The following is a 19,192-nucleotide window of genomic DNA, read 5'->3' as shown; positions in this document are numbered from 1 at the left end:
GACGCATGAATTAGAAGTAATGGAGGAGGAGAAGGACCTTGGAATATTGGTTGATCATAGGATGACTATGAGCTGCCAATGTGATATGGCTGTGAAAAAAGCTAATGAGGTCTTGGGATGCATCAGGAGAGGTATTTCCAGTAGGGATAAGGAGGTTTTAGTACTGTTATACAAGGCACTGGTGAGACCTCACCTGGAATACTCTGTGCAGTTCTGGTCTCCCATGTTTAAGAAGGATGAATTCAAACTGGAACAGGTACAGAGAAGGGCTACTAGGATGATCTGAAGAATGGAAAACTTGTCTTATGAAAGGAGACTCAAGGAGCTTGGCTTGTTTAGCCTAACTAAAAGAAGGTTGAGGGGAGATATGATTGCTCTCTATAAATATATCAGAGGGATAAATACAGGAAAGGGAGAGGAATTATTTAAGCTCAGCACCAATGTGGACACAAGAACAAATGGGTATAAACTGGCCACCAGGAAGTTTAGACTTGAAATTAGATGAAGGTTTCTAACCATCAGAAGAGTGAAGTTTTGGAATAGCCTTCAAAGGGAAGCAGTGGGGGCAAAAGATCTATCTGGCTTTAAGATTAAACTCAATAAGTTTATGGAGGAGATGGTATGATGGGATAACGTGATTTTGATAATTAATTGATCTTTAAATATTCAGGGTAAATAGGCCTAATGACCTGTGATGGGATATTAGATGGGTAGGATCTGAGTTACCCCAGAAAGAATTTTCTGTAGTATCTGGCTGGTGAATCTTGCTCATATGCTCAGGGTTTAGCTGATCGCCATATCTGGAGTCGGGAAGGAATTTTCCTCCAGAGCAGATTGGAAGAGGCCCTGGAGGTTTTTCTCCTTCCTCTGTAGCATGGGGCACAGGTCACTAGCTGGAGGATTCTCTGCTCCTTGAAGTCTTTAAACCATGGTTTGAGGACTTCAATAGCTTAGACATAGGTGAGAGGTTTATCACAGGAGTGGGTGGGTGAGATTCTGTGGCCTGCGTTGTGCAGGAGGTCAGACTAGATGATCATAATGGTCCCTTCTGATCTTAGTATCTATGAATCTATGAATCTATCTATCTATCTATCTTCTTACTATATGTTCCATTCTATGCATCCAATGAAATGGGCTGTAGCCCACGAAATCTTATGCTCTAATAAATTTGTTAGTCTCTAAGGTGTCAGAAGTACTCCTGTTCTTTTTGTTAACTAAGTTCTCCAAGGCCAGATTTTTAAAGGTATTCAAGCACCTAAGATTTAGACAGGCGCCTAGTGGGATTTTCAAAATTGTATAGGAACCCATAGGAGCCTAGTGCATTGCTGGATGGGCCTAACTCTCAGTAAAAATGTATTTTTTATGAATGGTCGGTGCAAGGATGCTATCTTCTTCATAAATATCTGACAAAGGCCATTTCTGACAGTAGGCTATCAGAGTGAATGGGCAATTTGCTTGGTCTACTGTGGTAGACCATTTTCAAACTGCAAATTTTATCTCACTGTTTATTTCTTTACCTCATTTTTTTCTCTATCCAAAGAAAAGATTAGTAAAAGATGGTTAAGGATGCCCCATTAATCACTCATAAATCATATTCTTCTCCAAAGACTTTTCCATCTGTAAGGAGGAGACCAATTTTACGGGGCTAATGAGAGATGAAAACTTGTAAAACTCACCAGTAAGAATTTCTTTCCTCACTTTGAAAGTATCAACAATAGGTGTGATGATTCCTTCAATGGTTCCAAACATACTGCCAAGTCCCAAATTTACCAGCATGAGGAAGAACATCACTGACCAGAAAGGAGAAGCAGGGAAGTGGGTCATTGCTTCTGTAAAGGCAATAAAAGCTAAACCGGTGCCTTGAACAGCCTGTCAATAAGAAATCCACATAAGATGATTAATGGAGACAACAGCGCAAACTGTGAGTCAAAGTAATAGTGGGTCAGTATTTATTTACATATTTTTGTAAGCTTGCATTTACAAATTCTGTCTCGCACTCATAATATTGCATGCTCAGAACTTCTGAAAATCAGGCTCATCATATTTTATGATCTCAGGATCAGTATATCTTGACCATAGCATACAGTCGCTCAATGCAGAGACATTGATTAGGGGTCTGATCCAAAAAATCTGATTGGGGCTTTAGATCAGGCCCATCTGTTTACAGATGTGCTGTTCAGAAAATAAAGCAACTTTTAGGTATACAACAGGGATCGGCAACCTTTGGCATGCGGCCCGTAGGGGAAATTCGCTGGCATGCCAGGACGGTTTGTTTCCCTGCAGCGTCCACAGGTTCGGCCAATCACAGTTCCAACTGGCTGTGGCTGTTCCAGGCCAATGAGGGCTGTGGGAAGCAGCATGGGCTGCAGGATGTGCTGGCCGCCGCTTCTCACAGCCCCAATTGGCATGTAATGGTGAACCGCGGCCAGTGGGAGCTGCGATCGGCCAAACCTGTGGATGCTGCAGGTAAACAAACCGTCCCGGCCTGCCAGAAGATTTCCCTGACAGGTTGCATGCCAAAGATTGCCAATCCCTAGTATACAATATTGCATTCTTTACATTTCACAATAACAGATGGCTAATAAAATACCGAATCATTCAAAATCTTTGCATTGAAGACACAAACATCATTCTAACCTTATTAAGTTCATCTTCAATCAGACAAGATTTCAGGTCAAGAGCAGGAAATTCTTCTTCTTTAACTTTCTGAATGATGTCATAAACTAAATTGTAATCATCTGCTGTAATGCTAGAGAAATTGATATGATGGGGGATCATATCCTGGCTCAGATTGCCTATTTTCAAAAGTTTTAAAATCTTTTCTGAATTTCTGTAAAATACAATGAAATAGTGATAATAAATCAGAGGATTTCTTGTGTGAATTCCTAAGTGAAATATAACATAAAAATGAAGAAAAGAAATGAATATTCATACTGGGTAATGCATTTCTCATTTATGATATTTGCTTTGAAGCCCAGAACAGCAAACACCACCAAAGTTGCCAGCACAGAAGTGAAAAAATTGATGAAGGACACCAGAACAGCATCGAAATGGCAGTTGTTGTCTCTCTTGTTGTAGCTTGAAAAGGCAATGACTCCACCAAATCCAAGCCCTAAGGCAAAGAACACCTGAGTAGCAGCTTCTCTCCAAACCTTGGGCTCCAGCATTATTTCAAGCTGTTTGAAATCAGACACAATATACGTCAGCTACAAAATACAGTACTTTTTTGTATGGATAGACAACATATAATCCTGTAAAATAACCCACACCAACTAAAATGCTAAAGCACAAATATAAAATTATTTATACAGTATTAGAACAAAGCTGAATATTAATTATACCATTGGAGGAAAGTATGGGCCAAGATTTCCACTGGCTTTACACATGGTGCAAGATGAACACAATGAGGCACTATTGGCCAGTTAAGATCATTATTAAAACGGTAGCTAGTTGTACCCCGGTATTGGAGGCCACTTTGTAATACGTTTCCAGTTTAACTGTGGATTAATTGATTTGAGCTGCAATTGTTAAGATATTTTGGGATACATTTCCTTTATAAAATTAAAATAAAGTATGTTGAAGATTGTTTGAATAGCAAAAATGAATTACATGAAGCATCATGTGAAATTTTGTTGTATAAAAAAGAGAGAGTTCTGTGAATGCACTTACGTTATAGTCTGTATAGAAAGATTCACTGAGCAGAGTAAACTCTGACCGCTATAACCTATGCTGATATTTGTGGGTCAAATTCTGTCTTCAAATATACACATAAACCTCTCGCTGACTTAAATAGATCACTTATGCAAGTGAAAGCTTGGCCCTGAACTGAAAATTGATTGTAAATTCCATTTGCATTGCTTTTTCAGCCAGTCCAATTTCAATGAATGCCTTTGGTGAAACTAGATAATTTATACTCCATCACCTGTTTATCTTGTATCTACCCAATTAGTAGATCACAACAGAATAACAACACTGTCTAGTTCTTATATGTTGTTTTTCTTCCATAGATCTCAAAGAAGATCAGAAGTTGATGGTTAAGTTGGTCATATTAGATTTGTCTACTGAGATCAAACTGAACCATATCTTCATAAATATGTTATGAAATTATATATAACATTAAAAGACGTTAATTTTGATGACATACTTTGTATTTAAATGTCATTAGTTTTATAAGAAAATAAAAGCATCAGAATATGAATTGTTTTTTCCTTGCTTTAAGCAGAATATGCCTCAAGTTACTTTAATACAATTTTAGAAAAGTTTCCAACTTCCTGTAAAAACTGAAAGATTATATATATCGTATGTAAACAGTAAAGGAGCTGTTTTCATAAAGCTAATTCTGGTCCTGTAAGTCCTGACAAATGGATCTTTAGTGTAAAGGTGGAAATATATATTTTTCTGTAAAGATGCACAGTACTGTAATTACAAATGGTACAAACAGATATACTCTACCAATACTTCAAATGTTGTGTGTATCTATCACACAATCATTTCTAGTGCTTGCTCACTAGATGGAGTTAAACATACACTCTTAATTCCTACGAGCATGTCAGAACATTTTTTCACATTTTTATTCACTTTGTTAATATAGAGCATTTTCATTTCAGTTTTTGTGCAGTAAAAGGTAGCATTTCTCCACATACTGTGATATTTCTGCCCTAGTAACTGACTTTAATGGGTTTTGAATCAGGACCATATGTATTTCGTTAGCTACTCTAGCTACATCAAGTCAATGTTCAATTGACAATCTTCTGGTTATATACACTGCAAACAACATGTATTTACACCATCACTTGATAGTAAAGAAAATCAGGTTTTGAGACACACTTCTAGAGACCAATAGAAAATATTAAGAATACAATTTTTCTTTAAACATTATTTATTTGAACAATTTTATTACTAAATTCTTTTAATTAAAAAAATATCAGTATTTTAAATAAAACGTTATTTGTAATGTACTCATCACTATGTTTAAAGCATGATGGGCCAAATCCTAAGAGATGCTGAGTCCCTTTTCCTCAGTGGGAGTTGTGGAGCTTAGCTTCCTTCAGGATCTGGCCCCAAAGTGTTTTTATGATTAAAAGAAAGATAGTCTTGTGTTTGAAGCACTGAAATGCAAACCAGGAGCTCTCAGTTGAAGCACTGAACTACAACTCAGGAGCTCTCAGTTTAATTCCTGCCTCTGCTACAGGTTTCCTGTATGACCGTGGGCAAATCACCTAATATCTCTGTGCCTTTGTTTTCCATCTGTAGAAATTGGAATAACACTTCCTCACAACCACCTGGCAACTATCTTGCCTATTTAGATGGTAAGCTAATTTAGGGCACGGACTGTCTCTTACAATGTGTTTGTACAGGGCCTAACAAAATGAGCCTGGATCTCAGTTAGGGACTCTTAGCATTACTATCATGAAAGTAAAAAATAATATGATTGCTAACGCAGGTCATTTTAACCTATCGATGGTGCTCCTTCCATTCAAACAAGGGGTAACATTCTTGTTATTTTTCTCTGGCCACTATGGCCCCTTCAGTTTTATCATATATTATTTACCATTCATCTGTGAAGGCCAGTCCTGCTTCCACTTAACTCAACTGTAGAACTGACTTGTACAGAAACAGGAACAGATCCCATATGTATTTTTGAGCAGGTAAGCTCTAAGGGCTTGATCCTGTGCCACTGAAGTCAATGGAAAAATTCCCATTAATTACAATGGGAGCAGGAGCAGGCCCTGAAAGAAGGCTGCTGAGTCCAGTGTTTTATTATTCAAAGAATTCATAAATGAACAATTTGCCATTGAAGCCATAAGTGAACATTCAATGGAAACTAAGCACATACCTTAGGTGTAAACATGTGACGAATTCCATCCATGGAACCATTTAAGAGCAGTCCTCTGACTAGAAAGCATATAAGTACCACATAAGGGAAAAGGGAACTAAAATACATGATCTGAAAAACATTAAAAGATCATTAAAAAGACATTCATGGCCTTTATTTTCTCAGAGTTTCATTTTCTATAGTCAGTGCCTTTTCATGGTACAATTGCATGACCAAGATTAAATTGCAAGACAGACTCTCTGTTCCTCTCTATGGTGCAGAAAGGAGCAAAAGCAAGATATCATTACTCAAATCATTCCCCAAATTGCAGAAACAGTTATAGTACAATATCTGGTCTGGTTGGTTGAACAACACAGAATTGGGGTTCCATGGAAATCCAATGGGTATGTCAGACCTGATAAGAGGAGTGGGGAGCAGCCATTATTAAGCACTTTGCTTCCGCTTCTAAATTTACTGTTTCAGGCAGAAATCATGATGAAGAATGTGGATGCTTCTTGCAGCATTGTTATAATCTGCAACTTGTACTCTCTTTGGGAGTGGGATAACAGGTAGCCCAGTGGGTACACCCCACCAAATAATTTGTACTGCCAAGAAGGAAGGGGAGTCCAAAACAGTGTGCAAATGCCCCAAGATCCATGGGGTTTGAGCCATGTTCCATAGGGATTGGACCATTCCCCCTCACCTGAAGATAACATCTCACTGGGCTAGTAGGCACAGAAGTTAGTACACTTTAGAGCCCTAGAATACAATCCTGGCCAACTTTCTGAGCCAGGAGAACGTTACAGCACCCATGCAGCTAAGGACCAGGTTTTTACCATACACTTGAGGCCTGACTTCATTTGGTTTTACAAGCATAAAGCTTAATTTTTGAGATACTTGCCACCCCTGGTGATAAATATCTTTTTGCTTTATTGTTAACTTATCTGATCTCATAGTGGAAAGAAAACAGTATCCAGTAAGTGAAATGCTATCTTTCATTCCTTAACTGTTCTTGAAAAGGCCAGTAAATGAATTTGGTGCTTGAAAAGCTCAATCGTTTTATAATGTGTCAAAACAGGCCACACTTAAATCATTTCTGTTACTGCAATATGCTAAAGAGGCATATGATAATTCCCAATGATCTGATATAACATCCTATCACAATATTTTCTGATCACAAAGAACAGGGCAGATGATGCTGTCAACCATGAGGCATCAGAACCAGCCAGTCTTAAGGGCAACTTTTTTTTTCTTATCTGGGGCTGTATGTGAAGGAAAGATGCATTCCCTTAAATTTGGCTAGTATTTTATAATATAGCCTGGCATGACTCAGTCCTCTTGCCTCCAGGGCAGGAGATTATGGGTGGCAGTCATGTTAAATACAAATTTTGCAGACTCACTTAGGATCAGGAATAACTGGAGGATGAACCTGGGGAGAGGATTATTGCCATTGCCACCTTCTAGGTCCATCCCAAAATGCCCCTCCACAACTTCAGACCTTCCTACAGCATACTTCAGGTGTCTCCTTTCTAAATGCTAGTTGAGCCAGCCCTACTTACGACCCAACCCTGTAAATATTTACACTCACGTGTAACTTTATTGACTGTCCCAGTTTTAGGCTTTACTGTGATGCATAAAATTTCCACTGAACCCTGTAGATGCCTAAACTCACTTGGCACCTAAGATTTTCCTTTAAAATTTCCCTAGGCACCTATGATTCTGCCTCTGAGAATATACACTGCTGCCTCACTCTACGCGTCTGCATGCCTATCTCCTGCCTAATCCCCAGAGTGATTCACAGATCCGGGGAAGATTGACTTTTTGTCACCTCAGTCATGTGTGGGGCCTGATTGTGGACAGCCTCCAAACACAGCTAATGGATTGGGCTCCTCAGGTGAGTTTACACAAAACAAACAGGAGAAGGAGGAAGAGGACAACTTCCCTCATAACATTTAGCCCAGTTGTTAGAGTATTCTCCTGGAACATGGGAGACTCACAGTTCAAGACCCACTCTCCCTGAGGAGGTGAAGGGATTTGAGCAGTCATCTGCCACTGGACTATGGCATATTCTGTTGTGGGAGTTCTCTCCTGCTGAAGCTGCGCACTCTGGATAATTAGTCGTTGGCACAGGAGGGCTGGGTCCTCAGTGCTCTAACCACTGGACTATGGAATCATTTTCATGCTTGTGCTCTTTTACTCTCTTGCTGGCCCAAATGACTCTGACACACAGAGAGTGCACGAAAGAGTACAAGCATGAGAATTACTCTGTAGCATCTATTGCTCTCCTCCTCCTCTTCAGCAGCAAAAGGGGATGGCTGATAAAAAAGGAAAAATCCCGGCTTCCAAAGGGAGCTGTATCCAGCCCTCATGATAAAGGATGTTACAGCAGCATGGACGCCTGTGAGACAGGGGATCAAAATGATAACGGATCATAAGGACCCAATCTACCATGCTGTAGGCATGGATGTGGTAAGAGCATCTCACCCCTTTATCTGATACATAGAAACATATGCACATATATCAGTGGTGCAATAAAACAGAGGTGAAATTACCTGCATTATTTATGTCAAATGAAAACAAAAAGGGTTCTCAGACTTCAGCACTCCCTCTTTCTTTATAACCAAACATTATGTCTACAGTTTTAATGCATAGGTACCAACAGTTCTCTACTTGAGATTATAAAAATCGCTACCTTTAGTCTGCCTGTGCAGATTTTATGAGAGGGCAGGCAAAGGAAGTGGCAAGTAAGAATGTACAGAGAAGTAAAACACTGTAATTAAGATAAAGAATATACTCACTTTGCCTGAAGACTGAATGCCTTTGATCATTGCCAGGCAAACCAGAACCCAGGCAGCCAGCAAGCACAGAGTCATTTTCCAGTTCAGACCCCCACTCTCTGAGAGAGAGTTGGAAATGTTCAGTGCTTCTCTGTACCAGTAATAGGTGGTAGCAGAGCTTTTTTCACACTCAGGCTCCACAACTGGCAAAAAAGTCAATAAATCATTATTGATCTTTGGACATTGGGTAGAAAGTACCTTCACAGTCTTCCAGCAAATCATCACAGCAACCTGGAATTAGTTCTGATATATTTTATTACCATGGTGGCATCATTTTACTGAAAAAGTAAATCCACACACATAAAGTGATTAAAGTCTATTAATATGAAAATATTACAGTTCAAAGATGGAATTTGAGGCCACTGAATGGAAAGTTTTGTATACAGCCCTTGAAAAAATACCCAACTCTACTCCCTGGAAATGAAATCCATTCATGCGCAGAACACCAACCCAAAGCCTATGAATCACCTAAATCCCATGTAAGCCCTCAAAATAGAGCTTTGAGTCGTGCACATGTCTTGTACATAGTTTTCTGCACAAAACTGAATTCCAGGTTTTCCATTATCATTAGGGAAAATAATTTACTGTAAAGTTATTCTGAAATGTGGATGATATTAATTTTGGAATAAATATGGTGAAGCCATTTTCAAACAAGTGTGTGTGTGATGGGGTGTACTAGGCCTTCATGGCCCGCTTCTGGACGCCCCACTGTGTGTGCCTCTGCCACATCCTATCCCAGGAAGCAGCATGGTGGGAGAAAAAGGCAGAAAATGTGAGTCCTCCAGGCCTGCCTAGAGAGGCCTCACTGTAGAAGCCATCTTGGAAGCTAGAGAGACTTGTTCTCCAATGGCTAGAAGGACAAGCAACAGCCAATCAGAGCCCAGCAGGCTTAGATAAAAGGAGCTGCAGGGGTTTAGCTGATCAACTGCTGGCTGGGACTAGAGGAGTGAGGAAGGGGGTGCCTCTCTGGCCAAAGGAGCCTGACAAGTAGCCAGAGTTTAAGGCTAGCTGCACTTACTCTGAGACTGCAGATACTGGCCCTGAGATAGAGCTGGAAATAAAAGGGCCTGGAAGGAAGAGGCTCAGGGAAACAGCAGCAGAGAATTGGAGTAAGCAGTATGTGGCTGCTGTGTATAGAGTCCTTAGGTGGGCCCCCAGAGGAGGGGATGGGCCCAGGTTCCCTTATGGGCCATTTGTAAAATGGCATAAATGCCAGGAAGAGGAGAGGCCTGATCTGGGAGCCCAAACAATGCACCATATTTAAAGGGCCAAGAGCCAGGACTGAAGACCCTACCGAGGTGAAATAGACTGTTTAGTTATTGGACTCTTTAATACCTGGAAGGAATTCTTTTGGACTTTTTGACTTGGCCACATGGCCAAGCTACTGAAGACACAGCAAAGTTGGCCAGCAGCATGCAGGGGTTCAGCCACTAGGAGGTGCTCAAGAGGTGAGTGCCCTTTTACAGGGTGCCTCAACAGAATATCCAAATCCTACATACACACACTCAGTCTGGCAGGTAGGCACACAAATGACTATTTTACAAGTCCAAATAATGATTTAATGATACCAAAGTGTTAAAGCACTCAAAAACAGGGTCCTTATATTGTTATGTTGAACTGAAAGTGGTTATGTGTATTACAGTAGTGATATTTTATGGTACTGTAATGTTACTATGAGTTTTCCAATAATCTTATACTTATCAAACAGAATAGTTAAAATGTATTTTAAAGGAATTTTTTTTAAAAAGACTCATAAAATTCACTTACATTTTTAAATAATAGCATTTCTAATCTAGCTCTTGAATCAAAATAGCTTATGGAGGAAAAAGGTTTATTTTAAAGTCTAATTAATACAAAGGGCAGATCCTCAGCTGGTATAAATTGTCTGAGCTCCATCATGACTAGTACGTGTTGGCCTGGCAATTTGAACCTATGACAACTTATATGAGCTGGAAATCTGCCTCCGGGTATTGAAAAAGCAATCAAAACTGGGAAAAGACTTCATAAAGAAATTATTTGCAACATTTCAAATTACCCTGGTCATCTTATTCATGCAGGAAAAACAAACAAACAAACAAACAAACAGCACACACTGAATATTTAAGAAAGAATAAAAATAAAAAAAATCAAAAGAAATGTTTCCTACTTCTAGGTGTATGGTCAGTCATCATGAGGTAATCAAATCCTAGGTTTAAGAAGCACTTAGTTGTGCTTCATGATGTGCCAGGATAGGATTATCGCATTATGACTATAAACCAATCACTAATTCTCCAATTCCTACTTATTTATGAGACAGACATAATATTATTTAATTCACAGGTATTTCACTGATTCTTTTGGGCTTTCTGTTGTCTAACGTGTTTTCATTAGGACACTGAACAAACATGCCACTGAAATCACTAATGGAAAATATAATCCAGATGTTATCAGTGTACAACTATGTCCTCAAAGAAAACATCTTAATGTAGCCGCAGGGAGCTTTGACATACTGTATTAAATATACAAAAGTTTCCTCTGCGATTATATCTTCCATTTGTGGCCAAGTCAGAGTAAATATACAACTCATGATTAAAATTAGAAAAGTATATTTATTGTTTAGCCTATAACTTTCCTCATCAAAATATTTCTTAAGAGGTTAGCATTCAACCAGCCCAGTTACCCTTCAAATGACCTTTTTACATTATTAGGCCTTTTCCAAATTCTGCCTATTTTTCTTAGACATGAGGTGGGTTATTTTTCTTTGTATGCATCGTAACGCCATATCTGCCTTATTTTAGGTTTAAAATCTAGTCAGTGTTTTTTTCAATGAGGTAAAGGTAGTCTTGGGACAGTACTGATGCCTGTACAGACCAGAAACCTGTCCCTGAATCCTCCTGTCAATATTTGTGGTTTGAAATGTGATTTTTTTTCCTCTCCCCTTGTGCTGTTTAAAAATCTCAGACAAAGGCAAAGTGATAAGTGACGCATTATATAGGGGAAAGGGGGAAATGGACATGGGCGGCGAGTATAATATGCCAGCTCAGCCTCCCATGGCACAGCCACTGCCTCCGGAAGCCCTGTTGCGGGTTTGGTGGAGGAAGTTTTTGCTTGTTATTATGCCCCATGCAGGTTCTGGGGTGGCTGAAAAGGTAGTATCTGCTACTCAGCTTCCCGGGATCATCAGTAATCACTCCGGAGTCCAGGGATATTACTGATGAACCCAGAAAGCTGAGTAGCACATACCGCCTCCTCAGCTGCCCCGGAACCTGCATGGGGCATATCAAAAGCTCACATTCTTCTTCCAGAAGAGACACTTTTCCTGCGGGACGGCTTGGAGTCTGGGGAGGGGAGGGGAGGCATAGCATGGCAGTAATGGCTCTGGTTGACCCTGGGCTCTTCTGGCCGTGAGGGGCTTGGGACCCTGGCGAGCCCGGGACTCCTCCAGGCAGGTGGGTGGATGGGGGGCTCAGGGCTTCGGCTGGCCCAAAGCTCCTCTGGCAGAAAGAGGGGGTCTGGGGGCTCCTCCGGAGGGGGCAGGACTTGGGACTCCTCCGGGGGGAGGGTTGGCTACGGCTTGAGGGGGTCAGAGGGTCTCAGGGCTCCAGGTGCGGGGGGCTCAGGGCTCTGGCCACATCCAGTACCCTGCACACACTCTCCTGCCCCAAGCTCCCTCCCGCACCAAACTCCCACCCAGAGCCTGCGCTCCACACTCCCTCTCACACCCCAACCCCCTGCTGGCCCCACGCCAACTGGACTATAAACTGGAATTTCAATGAAGATCAGAAATGCCAGTTTATAGAGTTTTCCAGTTGGTGAAGTGCCGGATAAAACAGCTTTTACTGTAGTATTTTTCAATTCACCTCATACAAGTACTGTAGAGCAATCTCTTTATTGTGACAGTGTAATTAACAAATGCAGATTTTTTTTTGTTACATAACTGCACTCAGAAACAAAACAACGTAAAACTTTAGAGCCTACACCTCTACTCAGTCCTACTTCTTGTTCAACCAATCACTAAAACAAACAAGTTTGTTTACATTTATGGGGAATACTGCTGCCTGCTTCTTTTTTACAATGTCACCTGCACGTGAGAACAGGCATTCACATGGCACTTTTGTAGCCATCGTTGCAAGTTATTTATGTGCCAGATATGCTAAATATTCGTATGTCCCTTCATGCTTCAGCCACCATTCCAGAGGACATGCCTCCATTATGATGATGCTCGTTAAAAAAATAATGCATTAATTAAATTTGTGACTGACCTTCTTGGGGGGAGAATTGTATGTCTCCTATTCTATTTTACCCACATTCTGCCATATATTTCATGTTAGCAGTCGCAGATGATGACCCAGCACATGTTCGTTTTAAGAACAGTTTCACAGCAGATTTGACAAAATGGAAAAAAAGATACCATTGTGAGATTTCTAAAACTAGCTACAGCACTGGACTCAAGATTTAAGAATCTGAGAGGGATGAGGTGTGGAGCATGCTTTCAGAAGTCTTAAAAGAGCAACACTCAGATGCGGAAACCACAGAACCTGAAACTCCAAAAAATGGAAATCAACCTTCTGCTGGTGGCATCAGATTCAGATGATGAAAATGAACATGTGTAGGTCCGCTTTACTTTGTATGTTATCGAGCAGAGCCATCATCAGCATGGACCCATGTCCTTTGGAATGGTGGTTGAAGCACGAAGGGACATATGAATCTTTAGCGCATCTGGCACATCTTGAGATTCAGGTTACAACAGTGCCATGCAAAAGCCTGTTCTCACTTTCAGGTGACATTGTAAACAGGAAGCGGGCAGCATTATCTCTTGCAAATTGTAATCAAACTTGTTTGTCTGAGCGATTGGCTGAACAAAAAATGGTACTGAGTGGACTTGTAGGCTCTGAAGTTTTACATTGTTGTGGTTTTGAATGTAGTTTCTTTTTACATAACTCTAAATTTGTAAGTTCAACTTTCATGATAAAGAGATTGTACTACAGTACTTGTATTAGGTGAATTGAAAAATACTCTTGTTTTTTACAGTGCAAAGATTTATAATAAAAAATAAATATAAAGTGAGCACTGTATACTTTGTATTCTGTGTTGTAATTGAAATCAATATATTTGAAAATGTAGAAAACATCCAAAAAGTTAAATAAAAAGTTTAACAGTGCGATTAATCATGTGATTAATCACAATTAATTTTTTTAATTGCACGATTAATTGTGATTAATTTTTTTAATCGTTTGACAGCCTTAAAAAAGTTGTTATTTTTTAAATGGTGATATCCAAATAAAGGGTCTGACTCAAAGCCTACTGAAATCAGTGGAAAGACTGCCCTTGAATTCAGTGGATTTTGGATCAAGCCCAAAGTGACTTTAAAAAAAATGAATATATCCAAGACTTACAGGTATGAGAAGTATTTTTCACCAAAGGACACTGATCCCATGGCAAGGGGTGCTGAAACGACTGAGAAAAGTAAAACAAACTCCATCCAATGATGACATTGTAGTAGAGGGCCACAAAGAAACATACCTGAAGTATAAAACAAGATATTTTAAAAGCTTTATTGAACAACTGCATATCATAAGTTAAAGTAAATAAAACAATGAACTAAATCCAGCACTACATAAAATTGCTACTGAAATTAATGAGAATTTTGCCTAAGTAAGGAACGAATAAAGGCTCTGTGATTTGGCCCTTGTGGATATATTTAAAGTCCAATATTTTCCAAATTCTTGTTTGTTTTTTTTCTGTGCTTATCATGCATACCTTGGTAATATTTTAGCAGATTCTCTTCCTCCCAAAAGACTAATATTTTTATATATTAGAATATAAGCTTTATGGATTCTGTAAACATTGTGAATTGACTTTAGAGCTAGAACAAAAATTATTAACCTTTGGTTAAAACTGAGCAGAAAGTCCCAATGTATTTCATTGTGATGCTCTGGAGAACATCAAACTATGTAAATTACAAACTTACCACACAGCTTGCAAATCCAATTCCACCGAGCGTGGGACTGATGTAATTCCATACGCCAATGCTTCCTCGTCGGATTCTCTGGCCCACAGAAAGCTCCAGGAAAAAAAGTGGAATCCCTATTATCATCAGCAAAATTAAGTATGGCACAAGATATGCACCTATGAAAAGAAGAGGACATCAATCACTATTAGGATGAGGAAGAGTCTTCTAAGTCAGGGGCAGGTGTAAATTTCTGAAAGGAGAACAAATAATGAATTACACAAATGACTGAACTGTTTAAAGTGTGTGTGTTTTTTTTTTCCTTCAGGCTCCATTAAAAAGATTAATTGTGACTAGATGCTTAACACAATATTAACGAGTGAGAAACATTACAGACCAGAATAGGGTAAGAACAGGTTAAATAATATTTAGATAAGTTAGATATCTTCAAGTCAGCAGGGCCAGATGAAGCTTACCCAAGACCACTTAAGGAACTAGCTGAAGCAAGGTGAACCATTAGCGATTATCTCAGAGAACTTTTAGAGGACAGATGAGGTCCTGGATAAGAGCACACATTAGTACCTGCCTTTAAAAAGGGGAATAAAGAGGTCTTGGGGAATTATAGACCAGTCATCCTAACCTTGATACCCAAAAAGATACCAGAACAAATTATTAAACAATACATTAGTAAGCAGCTAAAGGACAATAAGGTGATAAGGAATAGCCAACATGGACTACCAAGTATAAATCATTATAAACTACTCTAATTTTCTTCTTTTTCTTTGACAGGATACATGGCCTAATGGATAGGGGGAATAGTCACAATAGTGACTCCGCTCCGCCTCCTTGGGCCTGAGCGCGAAGCCACTGCTTGCTTCTCAGCCCTCCCAGGTTTCCCGCATGAATAGCTGATTTGCAGGAAACTGAGAGGGGGCGGAGAAGCAGAGCGGGGTGGTGCATTCAGGGGAGGAGGTGGAGGTGAGGTGAGCTGGGGCCAGGCAGGGAGCTGCCAGTGGGTGCTCTGGAACCACCAAATTTTCCCCATGAGTGCTCCAGCCCCGGAGCACCCACGGAGTCAGTGCCTAAGGTGCCACTTTTGGCCAGTTGTTATATTTAGAAGCCCTTTTAGTACCGGTTGTCCCTCGTGGGACAACTGGTTCTAAAAGGGCTTCTAAATTTAACAATCGGTTCCAGCGAACCGGTGCGAACTGGCTCCAGCTCACCACTGATCTACCTATACTTAGAATAGGAGATACCATGATACTGCGGTCACTTTGGAAGGACAAATATTGAGCTCTTAATGTCAACCACTGTAGGTTTATTTTCCCAGACCACAGAACAACCCTAGATTTGTATTGTTAATTAATTTAATTTAATATACATTATTTATTTTATTAATTAATTTGTGTTTCATCTGGATTAATTTGGCAAGCACAAGCTGACACAATACTTGTAAAGATGCCTGACCATGTCAAAACAATCTTTCCTTGGTCTAAGGAAAGCAGCTGATAGACTGGTGCTGCTGGTTCACAGAATTAAGAAATGAGTTTGCAAAATTCATAACTGATTAGCACTAACCAAAGCTTCACAAAATAACTATAAGTTTGATGAATGTGAATTAGTTTAATTTGTTTGTGTTAGCCAATATGGATACATGATCAGCCCTACCCTACCCATATACTGCCTACAAACAGCCCTTAAACAGAAAGAATACATGGCTTTCAAGAACACTATATCCAATTTCCACTTTCTGGATCAGAACTTCCTATTTAGCACAGAGACAAGGAAATGAGTCAGATTCCACAGGGACCCAACAATTTAATGGTTCTAGATCAGAATAAAGGTAGAAATTAAAGTTAAATGAAGGGTGGAAGGGTTTGAAATGAATGAAAACTATGCAGCTATGGAATGTGGGCCATTGTGACCACAGGTTGGAATTCAAATAATTATTTTAGGCCTGATTCAGTAGCCTTTAATGGCATCCGTTTTCCCAGTCTGTACATTTTGAAGGATCTGACCCTTAATGTCCACCATGAATAAAAGTTCTTGTTTGTTTTCAATTCTCTAGAACCTTCTCATTTTTTGTTCAGCAAATATGGACAGACTCTTTTTCAACTCAGCTGAGCATTCAGCCATACCAGGGTGTGGATTAATAGGCTATTGTTGCATATCTTGAAGGAAGGCCCCAGCTCATGCCTCACAATGTATCTAAGACATGAATCAGCAGACAAGTAATATGCAACTTGGTTTCCTTTTTATGTGAAAGGTATTAAGAAAAAGTGAAGCAAATTTATATTCTAGCATAATATGTTCTTCTAACATCTAGATTAGCTCCTTTTTGTCTCATATTATACACTGTATGATACATTAAAGTTATTCATTACCTACAGAAACACCATTGCATTCCCATAATATTTTGTTCTGGCAAAGAACTAGTCATGATCAAACTATCTAGGAAGTAGTGATCTAATGAAAAAGGACTTGATGCTCAATTATGCTAAGTCTCCATTAAACTGCTTTAGTCCTTAAAGTGAGTGTACATTAAATTTATGTCCATTTTAATGCCCCTTTACACTGTCTGAATGATGTAAAGAGGCCTAGTCTGACTAAGAATCCGGCACTAACTATTTCACATACCATAATCTGCCCATGAAAATAACAAGTGAGAGGACCTTGCTTAGCAAATATTTAAGTTAATATAAAACAGTCACATGAACAGGGAAATTCTACCACAAAACACAAGGCCAAAGAAGCTTATCAGGATAATGTATTGGTTCCTTCAGCAGATTTGTCTCTCTGAAATAAAGATGAGGTGCTTTCTTCTCATAAACACTTGCCAAAATTAAGATAAATTTGAGATCCTGGAGAAATGTATTGGGTTTTTACAATGAAATCAGCAAGGCAAGTTTAGTAAACACTGACCCTTACCTCCACCATTTTTCTGACACAGGTATGGGAATCGCCACACATTTCCCAACCCTACAGAAAATCCAACTTGTGCCAGAATATACTGAAGTTTACTGTTCCAAGCTGGTCTTTCATCTTCTACATCTGACCCCTCTTCAACATCTACATCTTTATTTTCTTGATCATCAACCAGCAGTTCACTCTTCTTAAAGGCATCATCTGCAGAGTCTTCATTAGAGAGAAGATCCTTAACTGACTCAATGACTTCATCATCGAGTTCTCTTTTTACCACCTTGCTGTTCTTAGGCATTTGCAATATGGAAAAGGTATAAGTGGGTCAGATTCAGTTCAGGCAAGCTGACAAGCCTCAAAGAAAGCTTTCTTTCAGCTAAACCAAAAATGTTGGTAATTTACTGAACAGTTAGACTGAAGAGGATGTCAGATTAGTCCTTCATACAGAGTGTTCAGGAGAAAGAAGTTTTCTGGTTCTAAATGTTTGAACTATATATATCTGTGAAATTAAAAAAAAAAGAATGCATTATTAAATTATACAAGAAAATGTAATTAGGAAAGTTATTTGCCCATTTATCTATTTCAGTTTATTTTCACATTAGGTTACAAGAAAACTCCTAACTCATCTTTTAGATGATTGTTCTAATTTGCCCATAGACAACAATGAAAGTTATATTCCTCTCCTTATAAATAAAATGTCAGAGAGACACCATCAATATGTGGAGGTCCAAATTCTGATTTACATTAAATTATGATAATCCACTTAACTCTACCTTTCAGATTTCAAGCATCTATTTAAAATACGCTTTACTCAACTGCTAAGAACTACTGTGTGTGTAATGAACCTAGTGGCCTGCTAGGCAAGGCTGAGAGCTTCTTAATGAGGCTTTGATCCCTAAGCCCTTTAGCACCCATCAACCCTTAACTAGGTGCTGGGGCTACTCCGGAAGACCAGGGCTTTCAAAAGCCTACTCCTAAGATACCAGAGGAACTAACGAGCAGGAACAGCTAACAGGGGAGTTTCACGAGGGAGTTCTCCAGGTGAATGAGAAGCGATTATGTGACCCTTGGGGTAAGTTGATTGTCTGTAGTGTGAGTGTGTTTGTGTTTGTGGTGTGCTTGCTGCTTGACTGAAATATACCGTGTGGTCTGTTTGGGGGACCGTGAGCTGACCGCGTGTGTGCTAAGCCTAGCGGCCTGCTACGCAAGGCTGAGAGCTTCGTAATGAGGCTTTAATCCCTAAGCACTTTACCACCCATCAGGAGCAGTTAATGGGAGTTTCGTGAGGGAGTTTAGATGAGGGAGTGTGAGCCAGGGGGCTAGATACACTTAACATTCTTTAAACGTAAAGCCAAACACCCCCTGATAAAAACAAAACAGCAAAGGAACGAGCTTCAGGAATAAAAAGATAATGCAGGCAGAAATCCAGCAATATATTGGGGGCTACCCAGTTTACTGCACTCAATGCAGCATGTATGATTACCTGCCCCATGGGCAAGTGGTGTATGTGTGCATTCGATGCAAGCTCCTGGTCCTTAGAGACCATGTACAGGCTTTGAAGACTAGAGTGGCTGAACTGGAGGAACTAAGGGAGACAGAGGTATATAGATGAGACTTTCTGGGACACAGTAGAACGGTCCCACACCTGATCTGACAGCCTCTGTGCTGTTGAGGAGGATGAAAGTCTCAGGG

General features: G+C 39.7%; 1 protein-coding gene across 3 annotated transcripts in view; it reads right to left on the bottom strand.

Moving 5' to 3' along the window:
• Positions 1–19,192, bottom strand: part of SLC6A15 (solute carrier family 6 member 15) — a 51,204-nt gene that overhangs the window by 13,245 nt on the left and 18,767 nt on the right. For all 3 annotated transcript variants that reach the window (XM_038381692.2, XM_038381665.2, XM_043492659.1), the window contains 8 exons: positions 17,510–17,999; positions 14,603–14,760; positions 14,028–14,154; positions 8,614–8,795; positions 5,837–5,947; positions 2,935–3,176; positions 2,638–2,830; positions 1,677–1,869 (listed from right to left, as the gene is read on the bottom strand). In XM_038381692.2, coding sequence (XP_038237620.1) covers positions 1,677–1,869; positions 2,638–2,830; positions 2,935–3,176; positions 5,837–5,947; positions 8,614–8,795; positions 14,028–14,154; positions 14,603–14,760; positions 17,510–17,798 — 1,495 coding nt within the window. In that variant the 5' untranslated portion in view covers positions 17,799–17,999. The remainder of the gene's footprint in view (positions 1–1,676; positions 1,870–2,637; positions 2,831–2,934; positions 3,177–5,836; positions 5,948–8,613; positions 8,796–14,027; positions 14,155–14,602; positions 14,761–17,509; positions 18,000–19,192) is intronic.

This window comes from Dermochelys coriacea, chromosome 1 (assembly GCF_009764565.3).
Source record: "Dermochelys coriacea isolate rDerCor1 chromosome 1, rDerCor1.pri.v4, whole genome shotgun sequence".
Taxonomy (NCBI): Eukaryota; Metazoa; Chordata; order Testudines; family Dermochelyidae; genus Dermochelys; species Dermochelys coriacea.
This window is presented reverse-complemented; position numbering and strand designations above follow the sequence as displayed.